Here is a 21,739-nt window from a genome sequence, read left to right as displayed (position 1 = left end):
AGTAGTTTCCATGATGGCGCAGTGACAGCGGTGGAGCAGCAGGTCATTCACACGAGTTTGGGGTAGAAACACACCGGTGAGTAAGTAACTCTTAATATTCTGCTGTTGTTGCTATTGTGAGTCTCTGAGACAGAGAAAGTCCACCCGAGAATAAGTTGTGTGGAGGCGACGTGGCTCCGGGGACCGTTAGCCGGTGATTACCCGGTGTCTTATTGTGACAGTGCCGCACAGACACGAACGGGACCGCGTCTCTTCGTCTTCTCCTCGTCTCTCGAGTTCACAACCCGGTAAAACACGGAGGAACCGCGGCAGGAACACGTTCGAGCTCCGGGCCGGTGCAGCGTCTTGACTCCGTGGAGGCGGGTTTGTGGTCCAACGGCTCCTGACAGCTGCGGGTGGGAATCAGGTGATGAACGTGCGGGACTCGAACCGCATCATGTCCCCATTTCACGTTTCATTTTACGAGCTCGGTGGAAGAATGAGTCATGGAGGAGGACGAGGTGTGGTCAGCTGTACTCATCCATTCATCACTCATTCATTGGGATGGAGTGTCTTTTGTTTCCCCAGGTCATGAGGTGACACGAGCACAACAAGGATGTCTCTGTGGCAAGTGTGCCTATGGAAGGGGGGGGGGATTCATGCGTGAGTGAAAGTACAACCTCAACACAACTTTAATGTGTTCACTGTGGATTCTGGCTCATGTAGCTATTGATCATCAAACTATTTACAATGAAGAGGTGAACACTTGTAGATTCTCACGTGTGTCTTTGGTGTGAATGACAGAAAGTAGTCGACTAATCAATCGGTTGCTTGCAGGAAAATAATCTGAAACTATCTCTTAATAATCGATAAATCACCTGAAATGTTTGCTTTCTAGTTTCTCGGTCTCATCGCTGCAAAGTGAAAGTGTGGAATATGAAGATGTCACTTTGGGCAATCGTGTGATATATAAATTAGGATTATTATCCTGAACTTGTTCCCACGCTGAGGTTCTCTGCATGTTTAAGATATACAAATAGTGAAGTAAACGTTTTTTTAACAGGAGACATTATTTGGACCCATGTGTAACTGATCCCACTGCTGATTGGTGCACAGGAGTTGAGATTAGGAACCTGGTTTATCTGGAAACGTAGAGAGAAGTAGACGCTCTGGAACTAGCGAGTCCACCAAGATTGGAGCTAGCAAGCTTAAACTCTGCTAAAGTGGGATGTGACTGAAAAACATCTGTGAGCCACGCCTTAATCTATCATGAACATTAGACTCATCTTCATCAGTTGATAACCTCCCAGCGTGAAGGTCATGTTTTCTCCAGCATCTATAGGCGACTGTTTGGCCTAGGCGTAGGTTTAGAAGTCTAGTTTCTATATTTGTTGACCTATGATATCTTTTTTCAACCCCAAAAGAAGACTGCAGCTGAATCAGTCAGTGAACCACACTGTAATATATCATAAATAGTTATTTAAATTGTTATTTCAATTGATGACCATTTGTGAAATAGATCCATTCGAGATCCTTACAACCCCCCCTGCTTTGGGAACCTTATACTCCCAGAACACCTTGTGTCACATGGCCAATAGATGTCAGGACGTGCCCTCTGGCAGGATGGAGGAAGGATGTGTCTCCTCTGCTGACTCAGCAAAATCACCTCCATCTGCACCGTCGGGTATTCGAGGGGACACTTTACCTAGAGAATATCAAAGTGAAACCAGCCACTGCTCAGAGTTATTTTTAACCTGAGCACTTCATGACTCGTAGGATAACGGATTCTGATCTCGTTGGATCTTTTTAAAGGGATACGACCTGAAATGTTTTCTCTTTGTCACACAGTCCGGGTCCCGGTGCTTGAACCCATCACACACGTCCATCTTATCTCTTTGATCGCACTCTCAGCTTTTGTTTGTTTTCCTTCGCCTCAGTGGAACTTGTCCAACATGCTTATTGTTAACCGAGGAAAGAAAAAGTCAGAGCACCAACAGTTGAGCAGAGCGTCGCCACATTCCTGCTGTGATTTGCTTAGTCATGCAGAAGAGAACAAAGGAAAAGACGCAGATAGTAAATAGGTTTTTGTTTTTATCAGAGGTGCTCGGTTCTTGGTATTTATTTAACCTTCCCCTCTGCCGATAAACAGAGCCAATATTTTGACTCTAAACACATCTAAAAAAATCTCTTGACCTGAAACCCCTTGACCTAAAGGTCTGTTTACTATTGGAGATCAGGGTCACATCATCCAGTTTCCCTGCTTGGTTGTTGCTCTGCTGCTAATTTGCATTCACTCAGCATTAAAGGACTTTGGCAACACATTCCGGAACATGCCCAGTTGAGTCTACTCCTAAGCTGTCTGCAGTGTGTCGTCTCGTCTGAGCGTCTAATCACACATTTAGCTCCATAAAATACAGCCTGCCATCTTCTCTACCCCCCCCCCCCTCCATCCACCTTCACTGTCCTCGTCCGTTCCCACAGGAGTACGAGGTTCAACCCTGTGTCATCTGTCACACAAACGTGTTTGCATCACGTTGTTTCCCAGGAAATCGATCAATGGCCGATTTGTGTGGTACCTCAGTGTGAGATGTTTTAGGCCTTTGTGTGCGTTCTGAGAACTGTGAGGATATTCTCTCCCCCCCACCCCCCCCTGTCTGAGTCGCATGAGAGTAAATACAGCTATCACAATCATTCTGCGTCTAAGCTTCACAATTACCACGTTTCTGTGAGAACGTGCTTTTCACTTTTGTGTCGCTCGTGCAACCTGAGCAGCTCTGGAAGTGTTTTTTGAGCAGAAGTGCCGCACCTTCAAAACCACTGCAGCCGTACAGGGGGATATAAAAAACCAGTAAACCTCCTGTCTAATATATTATACATGAAGTCTAAGAGTAGCCAAGAAACCACAGCACCTGTTGTACTTGACCCAGGTATTTAACTTATCCGGGGTCAGTATCCAGACCACTGATGTCTAGAGCCTGACAGATATGAGGAGGTTAAAAACATACAGATATCGATATACCAGCTTAGAAAGTGAAAACAACAATTTTGATCCTACAGCCGCACAAATATGTTTTTTTAAATAGATACCTTCATGCTACATTGATGCTCGGTTGTTAAATCTCCTCGGAAGAGATGCCAGGACAGTTTTTCTGACGGTGGAGTCGTTGACCTCCTCAGTTGATGGATGGCTTCTCCACTTTGAAGCAGATCTCCTTTCAAGTCACACGTCCTCTCTGTTTAAAATATGTGAACCTACGCACCCATACGCGAATAGGTCAGAATTTTGGTAAATGTTACATAGACCTGAAAAATAAGAGCGACTCCTACAATGATAACAATGTACATATTTATAAAATGAGGAAAATACAGCATTTGAAACTTAAACATGTACCTGTGAGAAGCCAGATATTAAGACTAGAGCTTCAAATAATTCATTTTAAATGAAGTTGGACTTGACTTCATGACTTCTTTTAAAAAATCCAACAAACGACGGATTGCATTGAGGATATATTCCTGTGGAAAAACGTCATTTTCTATTTTAAAATATTGACCTGCCTCCCCGTGCATCACAACCCCCCTCAAGATATAAAAGTGCTCAACTGGGGGGGGGGGGTTTGTTCTGTTCTCTTCAGGTGGAGAGGACAATGGACTGACATTATGTGAGCTGCCTCTTTAATCCCTCTTCACCCCCGAGACAGGTGCACTCTCAGCCCTGAGCACAGCCGCCGCTGGGAGCCACAGAGAGATATAGATGAGGAGGCATAGGTTGACCCCCGTGCAGCTGTTAGCAGTGTGAGACTGGACACGTTCCAGTGGCTGCTTGCACAAAGAGTAACTTAGCACAGTCGTGACGAAGTGTCGGCCGCTGCCAAACCCCTGAGCGGGGTCGTGTGGTCACTGGGCTGCGAGGCGGGGAGGTGGAGATGTCTGCATGTTGAAGGGCTCAGGGACTTGGCTGGGTGACTTCTAAACTGCTGCGCTATTTCAGGCTTAAACACTCGGAGGCAACAGAGGCACAGCTATCAACATACGCCACTGCCAAATCCCCATAGAGACACAGGCCAACAGGGCAGCTGTCAGAGGGATCCAGCGTCTCCGAGGGCAGTCGGTGCATCAGGAGGCTCCACTGGGGGAGAGCACCGGGTTCGGTTCTGGTGAGTTTCTCTCAATTCAGCTTGTGGACGTTGTTGGTTAGTTTTTCTGCGTGTCTCGGGAAAATGGCCTCGTTTTAGACCCGGAGGAAGAGAAGAATAACAGGAAGCTGGAGAGAGAATTTTCCCGAGTTGTGTTAACGTTTGAGATAATGGCTTGAAAACTGAGCATGGGATGTTATTGTGTAGAAATGTTTCATGTTTGTTTTTTTCTTGTGACATCTTTCAGCAGAGAAAGCTGTTTTGCAATGTACACAAGGATCTTCTCGATTTCTGCGTTTCGCCAAAGAAATTGATAAGCCGTCAAATTGTGCGACGCAGCAAACAGGTGAAGACAGTGTCTCTTCTCTGTGCAGGTTAAGTGTTGTGAAGTGAGTGTATCGTCTAATGCTCGTGGTCGAGACAAAGCTGCAGCTCGTCCTTGCATGCATGAAGTCTCACCTCGTAATTCAGTTGACCACAGCAGACGATGCTATTATCAGCCCACTGCTGGGATGGAGGAAAGCCCCCGACTTTGAAGTGGACCTCCACTGTAGATGCTTGTGGCCTTGACTGTCTGTCTTTCTTTTCCCCCGCAAGACATGCATGTGACTCCACACTGAGTCCAAAGCCCTGGGGACAAACAATTATATCGCACACATATGCACATGCACACACACGGACACACACTCCTCCGGGGGTTGGGTATTTCTTCAGCCCTAAGGCTCATGTAAGCTGATGTGGAATGCAGCACTTTTTTGGCGAAGGCGTAAGCAACTTGTTTAGATCACAGGACTGTGCTTTGTTCGCTGCAAAGCACAATCATTCCAGCGCCTTTCATGACTTTCTGGTGGGATTAATTGTGTAATACTGTTGATTCCTCCAGTATATGACAAGTTATTGTTTCCAAAGCCAAATACCCTTAAGAACCCGCGGCATCCCGGTGTGTATAAATTCCCTAAACTTACACCAAAGCTGATATTTTACAGGACAGGCTCATATTCTAGTTGAAAACATTCAAACCTGAAGGGCGTTATTCTGAATTACCTGTGGACATTTCTGCATCCACACTTACACTGAAAGTCATTACCGATTAATAATTAAAGACATATTTGGTAACACGCTATTGCTTTACTGCTCATTTCATGAACAGTGGAGACATATTCACAAATTAATAAACACCCTCTTCAGCTTTATAAACACGTTGGTGCGAAGAGCCTGGGGGCAAGTTGCAATACCCTTCATGAGAAGTAAAGTTGCCCAAGGTTCCTAATGACTCACTCTCTGTCCTGCAGGTTGTTTTTACCTTAAATGATCATTTGCTTGAATGTGCTGGTGAACCAGGCTTTGTGACAGTCCTTCTCTTCAGCTGGTGATCACTGTCTGTGTCGCAACAGGAACTTTCTGTCACTGCCGTGGACGGAAATAGTCAGTTTTAGAATAGATACGGTATTTCCACACATGTAATCCTCATGTGATTAAAGGACCATACAACACATGTTTGATGCGTGGGCAGCTGTGACAGCACCGTGGCTCCACGTCTGTGGGCAAGTGGCACAAAACAGACATTGTCTGTGTTTACATGGAAATATTCTGACTGTTGATCTTATTCTGACTAAGACTTATTTTGATTATTTGCTAGTCGAGTGTCCCATTCAGATTTCTGTTTACATGTCATTGAGCCGGAGTCAGATTATGACGCACGCCAAAATTACATTCGCTATGTCCTACGTCCGATGCTAGACCCGAACCCAGGGGAAGTTTATAACTGTTGAGTGCTGTGAGAACTCTTTTGATTATTTCAAATATGATTTTCAGAGTATTATAATACTGGTGTCCACATAAACATGTCTACTCAAGTTCCCCATGGTAGATTACGATCACTTCAAGAGATTTGTGGTTTTGAATGAAATCTCTCCAACACTAATTGATTGATTGGATTTGCAATGAAATAGGAAAACCTTTTCCTTCTGAAAAGCTTTAACATTTTTCTCTCTAGCACCATCATCAGGCCATAATCTTAATTTGTCCAACAATTTCTTTGCAAAGTAGCTTTTTTTATTATTTTACCCCTGATCCTAGATTTACATTTTATTTATCAAAATTGGAGTTAAATATGTAGAAAAAGGGAAAAGAGGTAGAAATTGATGAGGAGCTGCAGGTAGACACTGATTTCTTATGAGGGATAAAAAGTACAACAAAGACGTTAGAGATTGATAACAACCTTTGGGATTGATTTTCAACAAGTGTGCGTGTGTGTGCGTCTGAGCAACAGCCTCCTCTGACTCAGTGCTGAGTGGGTCCTGGAGTCACATGGTTGCTTGTCAGCAGGCTGGAGGAGGAAACATAATCCTGAGGAGGAAGGCTGCTGTTATCAGTCGGTGCATGTTGGTCTGAGGGAGCGATCAGCTCGACGAGGGGCTGGACTCGCCACATCTCTGACTCTCGCCTCTTTTTTGTCTCCCTATCTCTCTCCTTTCTCCCTCTGTTTGTTTTTCGTCCTGCACTCTGACCAGCAGCGGGTCGCTCTTCACAGCAGAGTTCAGAATTGCTCTACAATGTCTGCGGTGGCTTCTCTGCAGTAAGCACACAAAGGTACGGTACAGTCATGGACTCGTTTCTTATGTTTCTTACCCACTTGTCTTGTTTCAAATGATCCTCTTGGTCACTTTGTGGATTTTCTGCAGTTAGGGTCAATTTAATCCATTGTTCATGTTATGTCGGTCGTCAATTAGAAGAGCCGAGCTGCTGTGTGTCCAGTCAAATCGAATTTAACAGAACTCTTCCTGTTAGTGTCACACTTTCTTAACAATCCACCTGATTGAGGAGTTGAGTTGAAGGAGGCTCGGACCGTGAAGATGATGATGATGATGATGATGATGATGATGATGATGTGAAGCCACAGCGGCTGTAAACAAATCAAGTTCAACAGGTTGCACAGTGAAGAAACTCTCCAAATGCACCACTTGAGTTTTACAAGGCGCAAGATGCTTTTCAATGTTTTTGGAGTTGATGGCTTTGATTGATGAATTATTGCGACATCAACACACTGGGCTTGTTTCTTTATTTATCATCGTCTGTGGATATCTAACACACATATGATCAAAGTGTTTATTACTGGGAAGTTACACAGTGTTCCTGTGTGTCACTGTGTGAGATAAAAAGACAACACATTATCTCCACGTCACTTGGGATTATCACAACTACACAATCACTTGTTTTCACTCTCTTTAATAATTCATTGTCTGCTCAACAAAAGCAAATCACTCTCTAGTTTCTAAACCCAGTTCTCTAAAGGAACCGTTCACCTCCTGTCCTCCCTGTTGTCGTCCTCCAGGCCCGTGTGTCCGAGGTTTCAACGTCAATCCGTTTCCGCAGAGACATTTTTATTGTCAGTTTGGGTATTTTATTGAACTGATCTTTAATTACGCCTCACTGATGGAATTTGCAGACGAGCGTTCAGTCTGTGGCCGAACAGACACGAGCCATGCTGGCGCCTGAAGCCGGGCCGGGTTCGAGCGCCGGGCCGGGTTATAACCCAAAAGGTCAGATGAGATGACAGTGAAAGAGCATCAAGAACCAAATAAACCTTTCTGACTCACAGGTCTTGACTTAGATTCAAACAAATCTGGTCATATTTAACTTCATGTGGGATGTTCAGTGGGGATTTTGTGCCAACTCATCACTTCCCAATGCTACTGTGAGAAAATAGATGAATTCTTATATGCCAAGCTAATTCCTGATGATTTATTTTCACCAACTCTGTCCTACTCCCCTTTTAATTTTCTCTAAATACTTTTTATATTCTAAGAAAAAGCAGGAAATTGGTCTTCCTGACCTGATCTTATTCCTTCGTCTCAAGATATGACCAATATGTCAACATTTTGGGGACATTCAGCTGAACTTAGATTTAGATGATAGGCCTGTAGATAGTGAACCACTGCTCTGTTACTGCAGAAGCTATAAACAGCGGGTTACACACTGTCAGCTGTTAAATCAGTCAAATAGGATTAATATAAATGGAGGAGTGTTAATCTCCTTGTCTCTTATTATAAGAGAGTTGATATCCTTTTACTTGTTTATTTATTTCTTTGCCACAAAGCAGCATCTTCACGCACTTGACCTGGCTGTCGTCTGTGATCTTCTCGTCCTCTCTGTCCCAGGGACAGATGACGATGACAGCTCAGCTCGATAGGCTGTCACACATTGAGCTTACCTATAATGCCCCAGGGAAGACATTATGGGTTAGCTGGTTAGCTCAGGTATATAGATCCAGGTCAATGTTTCATGTGTGTTTCAGTTTACTCTGTCCAATGTCTCAAATTATAGATACTAGAAAGACGGCCATGTTTCCATTTTTAAACGATTTATAGCTGCTTGTGACAAGGCTCCGTGTGTAGCAGTTGCCTTCTTCCTGTTTTCATACTAACTTCCTCCCAGAAGGATAGTTTTCCCAAACCCTTGTGTGTGCACAATTTGGGGATGTGACTAAATCCAGCATGGAAAGGTTTTGAAGTCTGGAGGAAAAATACACGCCACACGCCTCGTCTTCCTTGAGGAACAGTTTGCGAGGTGTGCGCACTGCGATGACTCCTGGAAGACGTGATGAGCTTCTTCCAGGAGAAGCACTGAGCATCTTGTCCTCACTTCCTCATGCAGCGTCAGCACTCGTCCACGTCCTTTTGGGCAATTCAGATATTACACAAGGAACAATCAGTTCTTTCTTTTGCGTCCCTCTGATTGTACCTTTATGTTTTTAAATGTACGTGCCTACTTGGGCGACTGCGGTTGGTATTATTGTTTTCTTCTGATCATTATTGTTATCCTAACGGTATTATTACAGACAAGCCCGGAGGTAGATAAGCTGGTTCCCATGGTTTTTGCCCGGGATCCCAGGGTTCTGTAACTTTATCCCTGTGTAGCCGGCCCAGCCTCTTCCACGGTGCCGGGGTCTAGGTTTACTGAGAAAGTAATCTCCGAGCACGCCAAGCTAATGTAGTGGTCTCCTGTATCAAAATCAATACACGGATTGCAGTGTCCCCAACCAGTAGACGTTGTTCTGTCTCACGGGAACAGCTGATGGTTTGTAATTAACAATTGGTGCATTGATAAGTGGTTTGGCAGAGCAAACGTAGAGCGGTGCCAGAACGGTGTGCGGTGTACTCTCAGTTTCGGGTCCCTGAGGAAGGTGATGTCTTTGTTTAATCCTCGTCTGAATACAAGTTCACTCTGTCCGGCTCCTTCTTGCTCCCACATCTAGTCAGTGATTGTTCTTCAGTGTAACGTAGATAGAAGTCCCTCGCTGTCGACAAGGTCGTGGATATGATTGTGCTCAGGCATCAGGGAAGCTTATCGTTTCTTTGATAGCTGCTGCCAGGGAGCGTGATTTCTAACCGTGACTCTGGAAAGTGAACCCGGAGAGGGCTCTACTCTGCTGTGAGCCTGGAGGGGAACCATCGCTCTGTCGTTAATGTTCCTGGAGCGTCACTTTGAGAACGATTTCAGAACTAAACTAAATATCAGAATAACTCTGAAACAAGTTTCTTTTCTTGTTTGCTTCAATTTGTTTAATTATATTGTGTTTAGCAATACATCCTCTACAATTTGGATTATTTTTACTACTATTACTTTTACTTATTCATGCAAATCTTATAGAAACTCAACAATAAATCTCAGTTACATCAACAGTTATTTTATCAATGTCAATAAGTTATGGTACAAGTGCTTTTATTTGAGTCTCCAATTTAACTGAGGCAGTTTAGGGTTTATATATTATAATAAAAGATAATAATTAGGATAATATTAATTATCATAAAAGACAAACATGGCTGAGTTGACAGCCGTGACATGGCATCATCTGATTGGTTTGGGGGCGGGACCCTCTATATTCTAAATCTCTGCATTCAACTCATTACTTCTGCACGTTATTGTCGCCTTGTAGTATTTCCATTGACTTCTTATCTGTCTCTGGCCGAGTTTCTCCGGCTGCCTGAGTGATGATTATCTATCTTCCTGCAGTGCAGTTGTATAACGGAGACTCTGGAATGACCGAGGTGGAGGTTAGCTGAGGCGCGTGCTGTTGTGCTTATCAAAAGTTCCTCTACACAGTAGCACTGTGTTATCTGCCTCTTATCGGAATAATGGTTAATGACCTTGAATGGCGGTGGGGAAGTTCTGCAGGGCTTCAGATCGTAACTCACACAATGACAAACCACTTGAGGGTCGCTGTTTATAAAAGCCTATACCTCCTCTGCCACTGTGTCTGTTATGTCTGAAGTATAATGCAACCGTCTGAAAGTTTTTCCATCACATCACAGATGTGACATTTAGCTGAAGCCAGTGGTGTTTGTGAAGTGGGATCCCGGTCTCAAAGGTACTTGAGGGCCTTCCAGGAAATCCTGAAACTGTTGATTACTTCTTAGATGAGTGGAGTCACAGTACGGACAGTGTTGGGACAGTGAAGTGTGTTTAGCTCGGCTTTGCATTTCAGCCCACTGGCTCTGACCTGCAAAGCTGACTCAGGTTCAAGATGTCCGACTTGTTTAGATGTCCACAACCACATCAGATAAACTGTAGGAATCAGTTCTTTGTATCCATGTAGAGGAGTGAAGAAAGCTCAGGGGAGGCAGATGTTTGTTGGTCGATACGCTTTGTTTAAGACTGAAATGTGTTTATACAACAAGTTGATAGATTGCCATGAAGTTTTGTAGAGACAGCCATGTTACATGGAGCAGAGGTTCCCAAACTTCTCATCCCCTGACCCCCAAAAATAACTGCACCACCACAGACATGAAACCCCCCCATTATCCAGAATGATATTTATTTCCCAGGGGGTCCCGACCCCTAGTTTGGGAACCACTGTCCAAGAGGATGAACTGTAATAACTCACTCCTCCTCCAGTGCCACAACTACATCAAAATGTACTGTTACTGCAAAACTACCGATCCCATCATCCTCAGCTGTACTTTGTGTTTAGTGCTAATGAGTGTTTGCATTAACCTCAAAGCACTAAGGTGTATGGTCTCGTTGGTGAAAACTATTTTGCTCAACACAACATAATTTTGATCATAATGAAGTCTTTATATTTCATCTGATATCCTTTTGAGGTTTATGATCCATAGAAAATAACACACTTGGTATATTTCCATTCAATGCTCTGACCTGCTCTGCACCAATTTTCTCTTCTCGCTTGTTCCAGGATATTTTTCTCTGTCCAATGTCTTTCCTTAAAATCTTATCCATGTGTGTTTATGATCATACTCCTGCTGCAATGTCCTAAAATTGAAGGTTGTGGTGTAAAAGAGGCTTAAGCACCTACATTGTTTACCAGATATGAATGTGAACATCCAATGAGACCAAACTCAGACCTTAAACCTCAAATATATTATTTTAATTTCAAATCCAATGTCCTGTAATAAACTGTACAGCAGTCCTTTTTACTTCTTGGTCACGCTTCATATTCAGAGATTACCTGCCCACAGCTATATTGCTCTGCCTGTAAGTTATGAATCTCCGGCTTCATGTGAGCTAACTCCCGGATCTGTGTCTGTCTCCAGGTTATGCTGCCCAAAAGCTGTCTGAGTCCCAGTGAGAAAGAGAAGGGCTAAAGCCGCGCGGATCCACACCAGCTTTCCAGATCCGCTCCAGCAGCAACTCCACTGCTGAGCCATGAGCAACCCCGGCACTCCCGACCAGATTACAGATGCCATGGCCGCGGTCATTCACAATGTAAGTCCAGGCCTCAGTCTGTCCAGTGAGTGCACCGCTATCAGCCACACAATGAAACGCTTGAGCCCGACTCGGTGACCAACCAGGTTAGGTTAGATTGTGATCGTTTCATGGACTCCTCAGATCCGAACCTGCCTTTACTGTGGTTCGCATTCTGCAACATTTACGCTGCATCAGCTCTCTCCGTCCACTCTGGCATCGCAGTGTGTACTTTGGATGTGCCGATCCCTCCGAGGTTATGTACGAACAAATCTAGCCGCATCTCGGAGCCAGGTCCCTGATGCTCTTATGACAGCAACAATAAAAAAAATTCAGAATAGCTACAAAAGCTTCAGATCCGCACAGAGAGCGAGGCCTGTTGAATTATCCCTTTTCATTAGAGCACGGGAGAAAGAGAGCTGTCCCACAACTAACCCAGTTTCCCTCCTCTTCTCTTTAACTTGACGGGCTGCCAGAGGTTGGAAACGCTAAAGTAATACTGGCGCACAGTAATGAAAACATAATTGCACGGCTGCGTGGTGGGATTGATGTGATATAGTAAACATGGCTGGCAAAGCCCAGGGGGGGCAGCTGGTCAGCGGCCAAGGGGAAAGCTGCATTCTTCCACTCGAGATCTCCCCATGAAGTTCATCTCCGGATCATTAAGATACTGAGGCCGAAAATATCAAAAGCTTAAAGGAAGAATCCACACACGGATAGTTTGATTTTGCAAAGATATCATCAGTTTACAGTGTTTAATGAATTCCAAGAGTTATTTTGCTTATTTTATTCCAGGAATAACAAGGATCTTTGTGTTTTCCTTTCTGATTCACCACCTCAAACCTCATGCTCTCTGACTTGAGTTTACCTTTTTCCTTTGTTTCCCTGCGCTGTCCACCATCAGGCATGGATGATCAGTCACTGTGCTGTTGGCTGAATGAGTTATAGAGTGATAGAGGCTTCTTGGAGAGACGATAAAGTGACAGTACATTTTCTGACTGAATCGTCCTGTTCAGGGTTTTCACTCAGCAGCGTCAGCATTGTTCTGCTCTTCCCTCTGACCCCATTTCGAGGAAACGTGAGCTTTCTCTTAGCGTAGCACTTTTTGTCAGTGCTCTGTCAGTTGCTTCCTTTCCCCAACTCTCCAGCCCCAGCGTACACGCTCTACCTGCTCCGGAGTCTGGAAGGGGCTCGGCCGCCGGACAACATCTGTGTTGTTCGAGGTTTGTAACATTATCCCGGCTGTCAAGGAAGAGAATGCAGAGTATGTTGGAGGTGGAAGTGGATCCATGACGGATGTGCAGAAAGACAGAAGGGTCATTGATTTAACTGTGTCTAACGAGCTGTTTTGCCCTTTTACCACAGAATGACACCCTCTCGTTATGAATGGGGCTGTTTAATACCCTTTATTTCCTCCTATTTTCATCTTGAAACTAGAATGGCAGTCAGCAGAGCACGCTCACAGTCCCATTATCAATTTCTACCTGTTTCATTCATCAAGATCTATGAGTATTTCACAGGGAAATTGGTGACAACCCTTTTGTCCAGATCCACGCCAAAGCTCAGTGAGTTCTTTTTTTTGCATATGTCCACGGACAAACAAAGGGGGGGAGGGGGGGCAACAATATGTCAACAATAACAGGCACAAACTTAACAAACAAAAGAAAATAATGCAAGTTTAGAAATTAAAAATGAAAACAGTGGGATGATGTCACGACACATAAAAAACAGTGTGAGATGCTGTAAAGGTCAGCAAGGCCCATCCTCGTGCAGAACATCCCACAGCAACTAAGTCGACCTTGAACTTTTCATTTTTTCCCGGTGAAGGTGTTGAATGACTCCCTCAGGGATGTTCTTTCAGGCCCGTTCATAATCTGCATGTCTCTATAGCTAATTATAGCCGGGAAAGACAAACAACGTTCGGAGACACAGTGGACGAGAGTGTGACTCCGCTTAATGAGACTCACCAGCAGGAAGCCCTGAGTTCAAGAAGCTCAGTAAAGATAAAAACATGTTTGCTCTGTGACACTGGCCTCGCAGTTATTGGCTGTTCCTCTCGCCTCCAACTGCACCAAGTTAATTATTATCTCCTGAACAATGTGTGTTGTGTGCGTGGCCGGGGAGAGTTCAGATAATCCTGTTTAGATTTTTCAAGGGTCTAACATTGTGAAACTGAGTCACGTCTTCTCCCTACCCTGAAGATCTGCCCCGGTCATGTGACGCAGGGGACCTGGAGTGGGAAACGGATTCCAGAGAAGAGGCTGCAGCACGCTTTTGAATCTTGACACCAGAAAATCAGAAGCAGTGTAGTTTTAAATCTATGCTCCAAGCTGCAGCTCGGCTCCTGTGTGTTATATGATGGATTATCTTTATGCGTTGAAGGTGAGTTTGTCCAGTTGCAGCGTAGAGGACTCCACGTGACGTGTGCGTCTAAAGCATGGCTGGCTTTCTGTTTGTGCGTGTGACATTCACTTTCGCTCTTATCATCCCCGGCCAGTTGTTATACATTATCCTGAATACTGCAAATAGACTTTTTTTCCCGAGCAGATGTGAATTCTGATTTTGCTTCTTCAGGTGAATTTAACCTCAGCACGAACTGGGACACTGGTTAACGTTCAGTCCAGTGCTCGAACCTCTCCGAGGTCTCTTTGCTTTTGCAACAGCTGAACGCCTTTCCCCAGTTATTAGTAAGCCAAGGTTATAATTACAACCAACCACAGTTAACTTAATGTGTCACTGATTAGTCCCCGTCCCCCCCTCTAATGTCCGCATGCAGGTGGATTACGAAATATTTCTCAACAGGAGAACAGAACACGTTTACCTGTGATGGCCATTTTTAACCATGTGGTGACATACTGAGATAATCTCGGGAAACATTCCAGATGAACTTCAGATTTTTGAAAAGTGTTGAGCTGCCAGTAACTCTGTTTTGCTTGTTTTAGTACAGATTGAACAAACATTGATTTGGAGTGATATTTATAATTGTGTCATGCACATTCTGTGCCCAGCCTTAAGACATAATTATTTAGAATGAGAACAGAAAAAAGAGAGAAATCAGAAACCAGAGCTGCATAAAAAACAATAACAGACAAATAAACACCATTTCCTCCAAGATTTAGAAATAAAGATAAACAGTAAACAGTCAAATAAAACTTCCTTTCCAATCTGCCATCATCAGTGCACCAGAACATTTGTTCATGTAATATAGATTTTTTTAACTCGTCATAATAAGGGCAACACGGAGGGAAACGCGATTTGTTCTCAACTTCTCTAAATTTACACGATTCAGGAAACCTGTTCTCCTCCGTCAGCAGGATTACACAATAAACTACAGAATCGATATCCATGGAAACTTGGTGAAAGGGTGGAACATGGGCCGAGAAAGGACTTTTTTAAATCTTTGTTTTCTTTGCTATTGCAAGATAAGGTGCTTTTGTGATTTCCCAGAGAATAATTAATGGATCGTGATGGAAAAAATCAGGAGTAAAATCAATTATTGTGTTAAATTTGTTGCAGATCCAAATATAAATCAATATTTAGTGGATTTAAATGTGGTTTCATAAAAGGAGGGGCTTTATTTACCTTTCCATTTGTTGCTTGCTTGAAATGATTGTTTGTTAAGCAAGATTACACAAAAACAACTGAACGGATTAGGTTTGGGATTCTGCTTTGTCACGGTGAATCATCATCACCTTCATATCTCCATCCATTTATAGTACAAGTGTATCGGTGACTCAGTGGGGATCAGTAGGTTCACACCCCCCTCATCTCTATCACAACCTCATATACTTCCTGTGACGTGCATGTGGTCGTTTCTGCAGAATCTTCTGACTCAATTATATTATCACATCTTCAGCTGAGATAAAAGGGGACGAAACAGTATCTCAGGCGAAAGCTCTGTTTGTCTTTGGCCGAAAGTTTAGATTCTAATTTATTTTTAGCTGAGCAAATAGTAGAAATCATGATGCAATGGGAGGAATTGTGACCATCACTGTTTGCGTAACGCACAAGTGGGACAGAACTGGGTTAAACCTCTGTCGCGTGTAATCATAATCAGAAACCCTGAGCCGCTGGGATCTGCTTGCAGACTCGTGTGAAGATATGAAGTAATGCAGCCACTCATCAGTCACACAGTCCGACGCCGTGATCACCACAACACTCCCCCCCTATCTCCCCCTGCCCCCCCCCAGTGCTGACTGCGTGGGATTGGAGACGACCTCACGACTCAGATAATCTCCCTCGCCCTCCCCCCGTGAGGAAACGCTGACACTGCACATTCACAGAAACTTGCTCCTTCTGAAGATGAACTTTTCATTATCTTTTTCTCTCTACAGATTGTTTTACAGCTGACTTTGTTCCTTGGGTGGAAATTTCAAATGCTAATCTTGGCCATTTTAGCCATCGAGCTCTCAGGATGCCAATATTTTTGCATAAACCATTAGGGTTCAAAAGTGTAAATGCATGACAGTAGGCTGAATAGTTTTTTTTATAATCTAATGCATCGATTGGATGAGTGTGGGGAATTAGCCTCTTGAAGTCTATTATTGATTTACGCTCTGTTGGAAAGCTTCCATCATGCACGCAGACTGACGAGCTGTTTTATTTGACTTAATATAGTTTAGCAATTAAAAAATGTCCTGTCCAGTCAAATCCATCCAGCTCAAATATTAGTTTCAGTCTTTTGTCACATAGAAATTGATTGTCTGTGGTTTTCACCCCACATGGAAAATCCAATTTCATTGCAGCCTGTTTCTTATTATGTCATCGGTCAATATTAGCCATCATAAATTCACCTTTGAGGAGTGTGAGATGTTAAGTACCTGTTCATTTACATTGCCCTTGAAGGCACATTGACTGAAAGCACCTCAGTCAATATTGAGAATTCATGGGGCAAAGTTAAAATGTGGAGATGAATGTCAAGGTGAGGTTTTTTGTTCCGAGCTGTTCAAACAAAGCGTGTCCTTTCAGAGCGCGTTTGTCCTCAAGGCGAGAAATGACAGTGTTGTTTATTCTGCCCTGGCACAATGAGCGGACTGGCGAAGGTGGCAGGTCGGCTGATAGGGCTCTGATTAGAGCATCACGAGGCTTTGATAAGCAGGGGCAGAGGGATATCCCCCCCCCCCCCCCCCCCCTGCACTTCTTAATCGAGGCGTTGAGTGTCAGAGCTCCAGTGTTGTCATGGTGGAGGGCTCTGACGCTTGTTGCCTCCAAAAACCACCGACTGTGATCGAGCTCCCGGGGCCATGAGCGAGGTAAGTCCCTGGAGCTCCTCGCTGAACTCAAAGGTTCCTTCATCCTCTGGTCAGTTCTTGTTTTTCTCGCTCGGCTCTCCTCTGCTTGTTTTCTGCACACGGTTCTGACTGTGGAGACTTCACCTCCTGGAGAATCCCTCACGCATCTCTCCCACCTCCAGGGATTCACTGGGAAACCATGATATGAATGAGAGCTCAGTAAAAAGAAACCTCCGGATTGTGTAGCAGTGCTCAGAGGGCTTATGGTCACCTGGTGAGGATATGTGTTCTTCAGCGTCTTGATTGGCTCATCCACACTGAGATGTCATGTGACCTCAGGGTGAGACTCATTGACAGAGAAAGGTTCTCGTTTAAAAACGTTTGATCTATTTCCAAATGTGCAGTTTATTTTCCATTGAGGCCTTTTCTTTTAAATGAGGAAGTCCATATAAAGAAACAGTGTGAGAGTCATCTGTGGCTACAAGGCGCTGCATTGTCGCTGAGGTTTGTTCTTCCATGTCTTTGTTGGTCTGTCAGAAAAATAGACTTATGAGGAATTGAAACCTTGGGTCAATATTGAACAAACAGGCTGAGACGTCTCTACTTTGACTCTGTAGCAGCTCTGCAGCCCAGTGCAGGGTTTCCTCCTCCTGTCACCTGTGTGTGGCATGTAAAACATCTCAGGGTAAAAAGCTGCACGGCCGTGTGGGTCATGGGAGTCGGGTTTTCACACGTTCTTCGGACATTCCCTGATTCGTGAACATCTGGTGAGTGGAGTGGTGGATGAAGCTTTAGTTTTAGAGAATGTGTTTTTTAAATTCTGCTGCTTGTAAGTTATATTACTCTACAGTAAAGTAAAGTAAAACCTCTCCTAGCAAAAGTTTACTCAAGTGTAGCTGCGTTATCAGCAAAACATGTTTAAAATATCACAATGACGAGTGCAAAAATACTTTATTTGACAGTCGTATTAGCATTTATCCAATTATTTGATGTTAATACCGATGCATCAGTATATAAGCATCATTTTACTGTTGTAGATGGTTCGAATGGAGCTTTTATCCAACTATATTATAAACATTTAGTTTAGTCCATGTGTAAGAAATCAAGCTAGGGGATCGAGAGGAAGGAAACACTCCCACTCCGCCTCTTTGGGTGAGCAACAGCCACTCATAATGAAACATCTGATGTGATCAAAGGATGTTTCCCTTCCGTGAAAGTACTAAATGTGAAACTTGATAACTTGTCACTGTATCGCTCGTCAAAAAAGATCAGTTGGGTTCTATCACTGCTGTTATGGATACATTATATTTCTGAAGTGTGACTTTGACCCTGAACGGAGCAGGAGCTGCAGGTTGGAGGAGAGATATTTACATTTCATCAGGTGGTTTCTGTGGCTGCCTGCTGCTCTGTGGAAAATCGAATCTATGGCAGATACGTCGGGTTGTCCTGAGAACCACCCGAGGGCGCGTCAGTAGACGTGAAGCCCCCGAGTGTTTCCACAGGTCGGGCTCGCCGCGGGACCTGAGGCCTCCGCGCCGTCGCATAGCAACATTCATCTCCGGCGAGGAGTCTGCAGCACAACCCCGTCAGCCCGAGTCGATCCCCTCCACCTATCACTCCAGACAATCCTTATCACAACAACCCACCAGCAGAGCCGGGCACAGCGGGGCGCCGCGTCCTGCTGCAGGAAAACAGATCTCTTATCACTCACATGATCCCTGTCACACCACAGCCTGGAAAGCAAGGAGCCGTTTAAAGCTGGGGGCCATTGTTTCTAATCTAAAGCTTATTATCAAGAATGCATGAGTTAGATGACCCCTCATATGCTGCCCTGACTCTGGTGTAGTCACAGCACCACAACGCCCTCTAGTGTCGGTTTAGGTGAAAGGCGATCACACAATTCTGTTTAGTTGGTGATTTTTACTTATGCGTTCTGTTGTTGTTTGTGTTGCAGCCAGAGGTCCCTTCTAGCTCGTCAGTACACGTGACTCCACGCCCAGAGGAGGAGGACGATGGGGACCTGAACAAAGCTCTGGGCGTCCAGCGCTTCCAGCAGATCCTCAGCCCGGCTTCTGTGGTACCCGATGAGCAGCACCACCCCTACCATGACGAGGACATTGAATGTAAGCGCACACACACACAGTTCAAAGTTGCTGTTTGAACTTTCAACTTTCACCAAGCTCTACATTTAAAATAGCACCTGCTATAATCCTCGTGTCTCGTCTCCGCTCCATCTTCTCCGCAGACCACCGTCACTCGTCTCACCACATCCACCGGCCTCTGTCCAAGCTGCCCTCAGAGGGACGCAGGAAGAAGGGCGGCAAGAAGAGGAAGAAGGAAAAAGATCACAAAAGCAGCCACGCTTCCAGCAGTGGCCCCATCGAGGAGGGAGAGGATGAAGAGGACGAGGAGGAGGAGGCGGCAAGTTCGGCTCCATCTGACTCAGAGAGAGGGAAAGATGTGGAGGTAATGCTTTGGCTTCTTATAAGTCTTATAATGACGCTTTAGTTCTTGATTCAGAAAATGTTCATTTCTCTAACTGACAATCAAAAACCTTAAAATATCCAGTTTACTGTAACGTGTAAAACAATGAAGGCTGCAGATCTGTCATTTGGCAAATTGGCGAAACGTTAAACACACAATTGCAAGAATCATCTATCACTTATCAGGACATTAGAACTGAATCACTTAACTACACACTGTGTCCTAGTTGGTCTGGAAACACACATCACAATGATCGAAAACCAGAGGATACAAAAAAACTGATATTCTAGCCACACGCGTGTCTGGCTTGTGTTTTAAAATCTTGTTTCCCTTCAGAGTCTCAAACTGTCCGTACAAAACTAGAAACCCTGTTAATGTAAAGCGAATGTTTTTTTTAATCTGCATCACATTCACAGTCACACGGCCGTTCAGGAATGTGATGCAGAACAAATGGCCCATTGTCTTCTCACTGTCGTGTCGTTACTATATTTTCCTCTATGAATATTTCAGTACAGTCTGAATTATTCATCGGGGGTTTCGTGTTTTGGTTATTATGATACTTCACTGAATCAAAAGGCTGTAGCAGGACCAGATTTAACCTGATCACGGTGTAACTAGTTTATAGAATCATATTTTAGACAAACAACCTAATTGTAATTTTATTATTCTTGTATTTAATTCGTAGTTTCACTGTCTAGATATATCTGTCACTTAGTATGCACAGCACTTTAAACATTGGTTGACGGTAAGATAATGTTTTTACGTAAGGCTTCACCGGATCCACACATTCTCCACTATTGTTTCTCCGTTCACTTTGGGGGTCCATCCTCTGCTCTCACACTCTGCGTCCCCTCCACAGTTCTTTGTTTCCGATGAAGACCCTTCAGCCACACGGGGCCCAGAGAGCCCTCACGCAGCCCGATCGCTGGAAATCGTACCACAGTCCGGTGTCGGAGCAGACGCTGCGGACGGAACTTCCACAGAGTGAGTCCTGGAATCAGTAAATAAACAGAGAGACGTGTGAGAGACGCTCAGCTTCAGAATGAGACTTTACCTGCTGCAGCGGTTGCGTAATGTTCCTATTTGCCGTGTTGCTGAAGTGTTCACACAGCTGTTCTGATTGGGTTAGAGCGCTCAGGCACACAATGTCTTATTGGTCAGCGGGGAGCCCACTGGACGTTACCATGTCTCAGGCATCCAGTGGGCCTGCTGGGCCTGCTGGGCCCGATCTGATGGGCCAGAGTAATCCTCTCCTCAGAGACCCATATATCACCTGTCGCCCCAGAGGACACAACACACCTCAGCTGCCGCAGGCTCCACCTATGACATTTACTTCTCCACTTCGTGAGGGTTTAGATCTGAGCTGGGATAAAGCTGCATTTGCTCAGGCACGCTGCTTGTTTTCAGTCCGTCGGAGAGGGACAGAGTCACAGAGGATTTTTAATACCAGGGTAGAAAGGTGAGGGAAAGCGAGCGTCTTGAAAGAGAAGTGATACCGGAGGAAAAGGACGGTGAGTTCACTCTCTTCTGAGAGTTTTGTTAGAGTATTTAATCGTGTGAATTGTAGAAGGAGCATCAGCAGAAGGGTGAAATATCTGGATCAGAAGGCGACCTTTAACTTTACTGCTGACTTGCTAATTGTTGAAAGTTATGATAAACAAGAGCAGTAAAGGGTGTGTTTGTGGTTCAAAGCAAATGGAAAGTCAATTTGCATTGGAAGTTTCTAATTGTAAACAAGGTATGTTTTGGGAAAATAGTAAATCAGCCGCCTGGTTCCTCTGCTTCTCTTTCAAGTAAGCCGGACACATCCGACACTTCCAGTCCCTCCCAGTCAGGGCCACCTGAACACATTGCCCTGGCCCGGCAGTCGTCCACCAGCCGCAGCTACGACCTGCAAGACCGCCGGCGCACGGGCAACATGACGGGCACCGAGCAGGCCAAGTACGAGCGCATCCCCACCGACGAGAGCGAGGCGCAGACACTGGCCTCCGCCGACCTGGACGGCATCAAGAGTGAGTAGAGACCAAATGTAATAATGAAATAATTTGTGGCTTCATTACCTTCTGCATTGTTATGTGATTAGAAAAATAAACGGTCATGAAGTCCTGGCTTTGTTGATGTCTGGATTCCTCCAGAAATATCTGTGCGATTGCTGGGGGCCACCTCGAGTCCCCTTGTACATTGCAGTCGGCTCCCCACTGCACTGAC

The 21,739-nt window shown here is 44.6% G+C and overlaps 1 protein-coding gene across 6 annotated transcripts in view; it reads left to right on the top strand.

Moving 5' to 3' along the window:
- Nucleotides 1–6: 6 nt before the first annotated feature.
- Nucleotides 7–21,739, top strand: part of slc4a2b (solute carrier family 4 member 2b) — a 32,414-nt gene continuing 10,681 nt past the window's right edge. For 4 of the 6 annotated variants that reach the window (XM_062379454.1, XM_062379453.1, XM_062379451.1 and 1 more), the window contains exons 1-6: nt 6,514–6,704; nt 11,666–11,837; nt 19,002–19,170; nt 19,293–19,513; nt 20,391–20,515; nt 21,326–21,543. In XM_062379454.1, the coding sequence (XP_062235438.1) occupies nt 11,778–11,837; nt 19,002–19,170; nt 19,293–19,513; nt 20,391–20,515; nt 21,326–21,543 (793 nt within the window). In that variant the 5' untranslated portion in view covers nt 6,514–6,704; nt 11,666–11,777. Of the gene's footprint in view, nt 77–6,511; nt 6,705–11,665; nt 11,838–19,001; nt 19,171–19,292; nt 19,514–20,390; nt 20,516–21,325; nt 21,544–21,739 lie in introns of those variants that run through there. The other 2 variants (XM_062379452.1, XM_062379455.1) reach the window with 2 other exon arrangements.

The sequence above is a fragment of the Platichthys flesus genome, chromosome 21 (genome assembly GCF_949316205.1).
Source record: "Platichthys flesus chromosome 21, fPlaFle2.1, whole genome shotgun sequence".
Lineage (NCBI taxonomy): Eukaryota > Metazoa > Chordata > Actinopteri > Pleuronectiformes > Pleuronectidae > Platichthys > Platichthys flesus.
The sequence above is the reverse complement of the archived record's forward strand: the minus strand, read 5'-3'. Positions and strand labels throughout refer to the sequence as shown.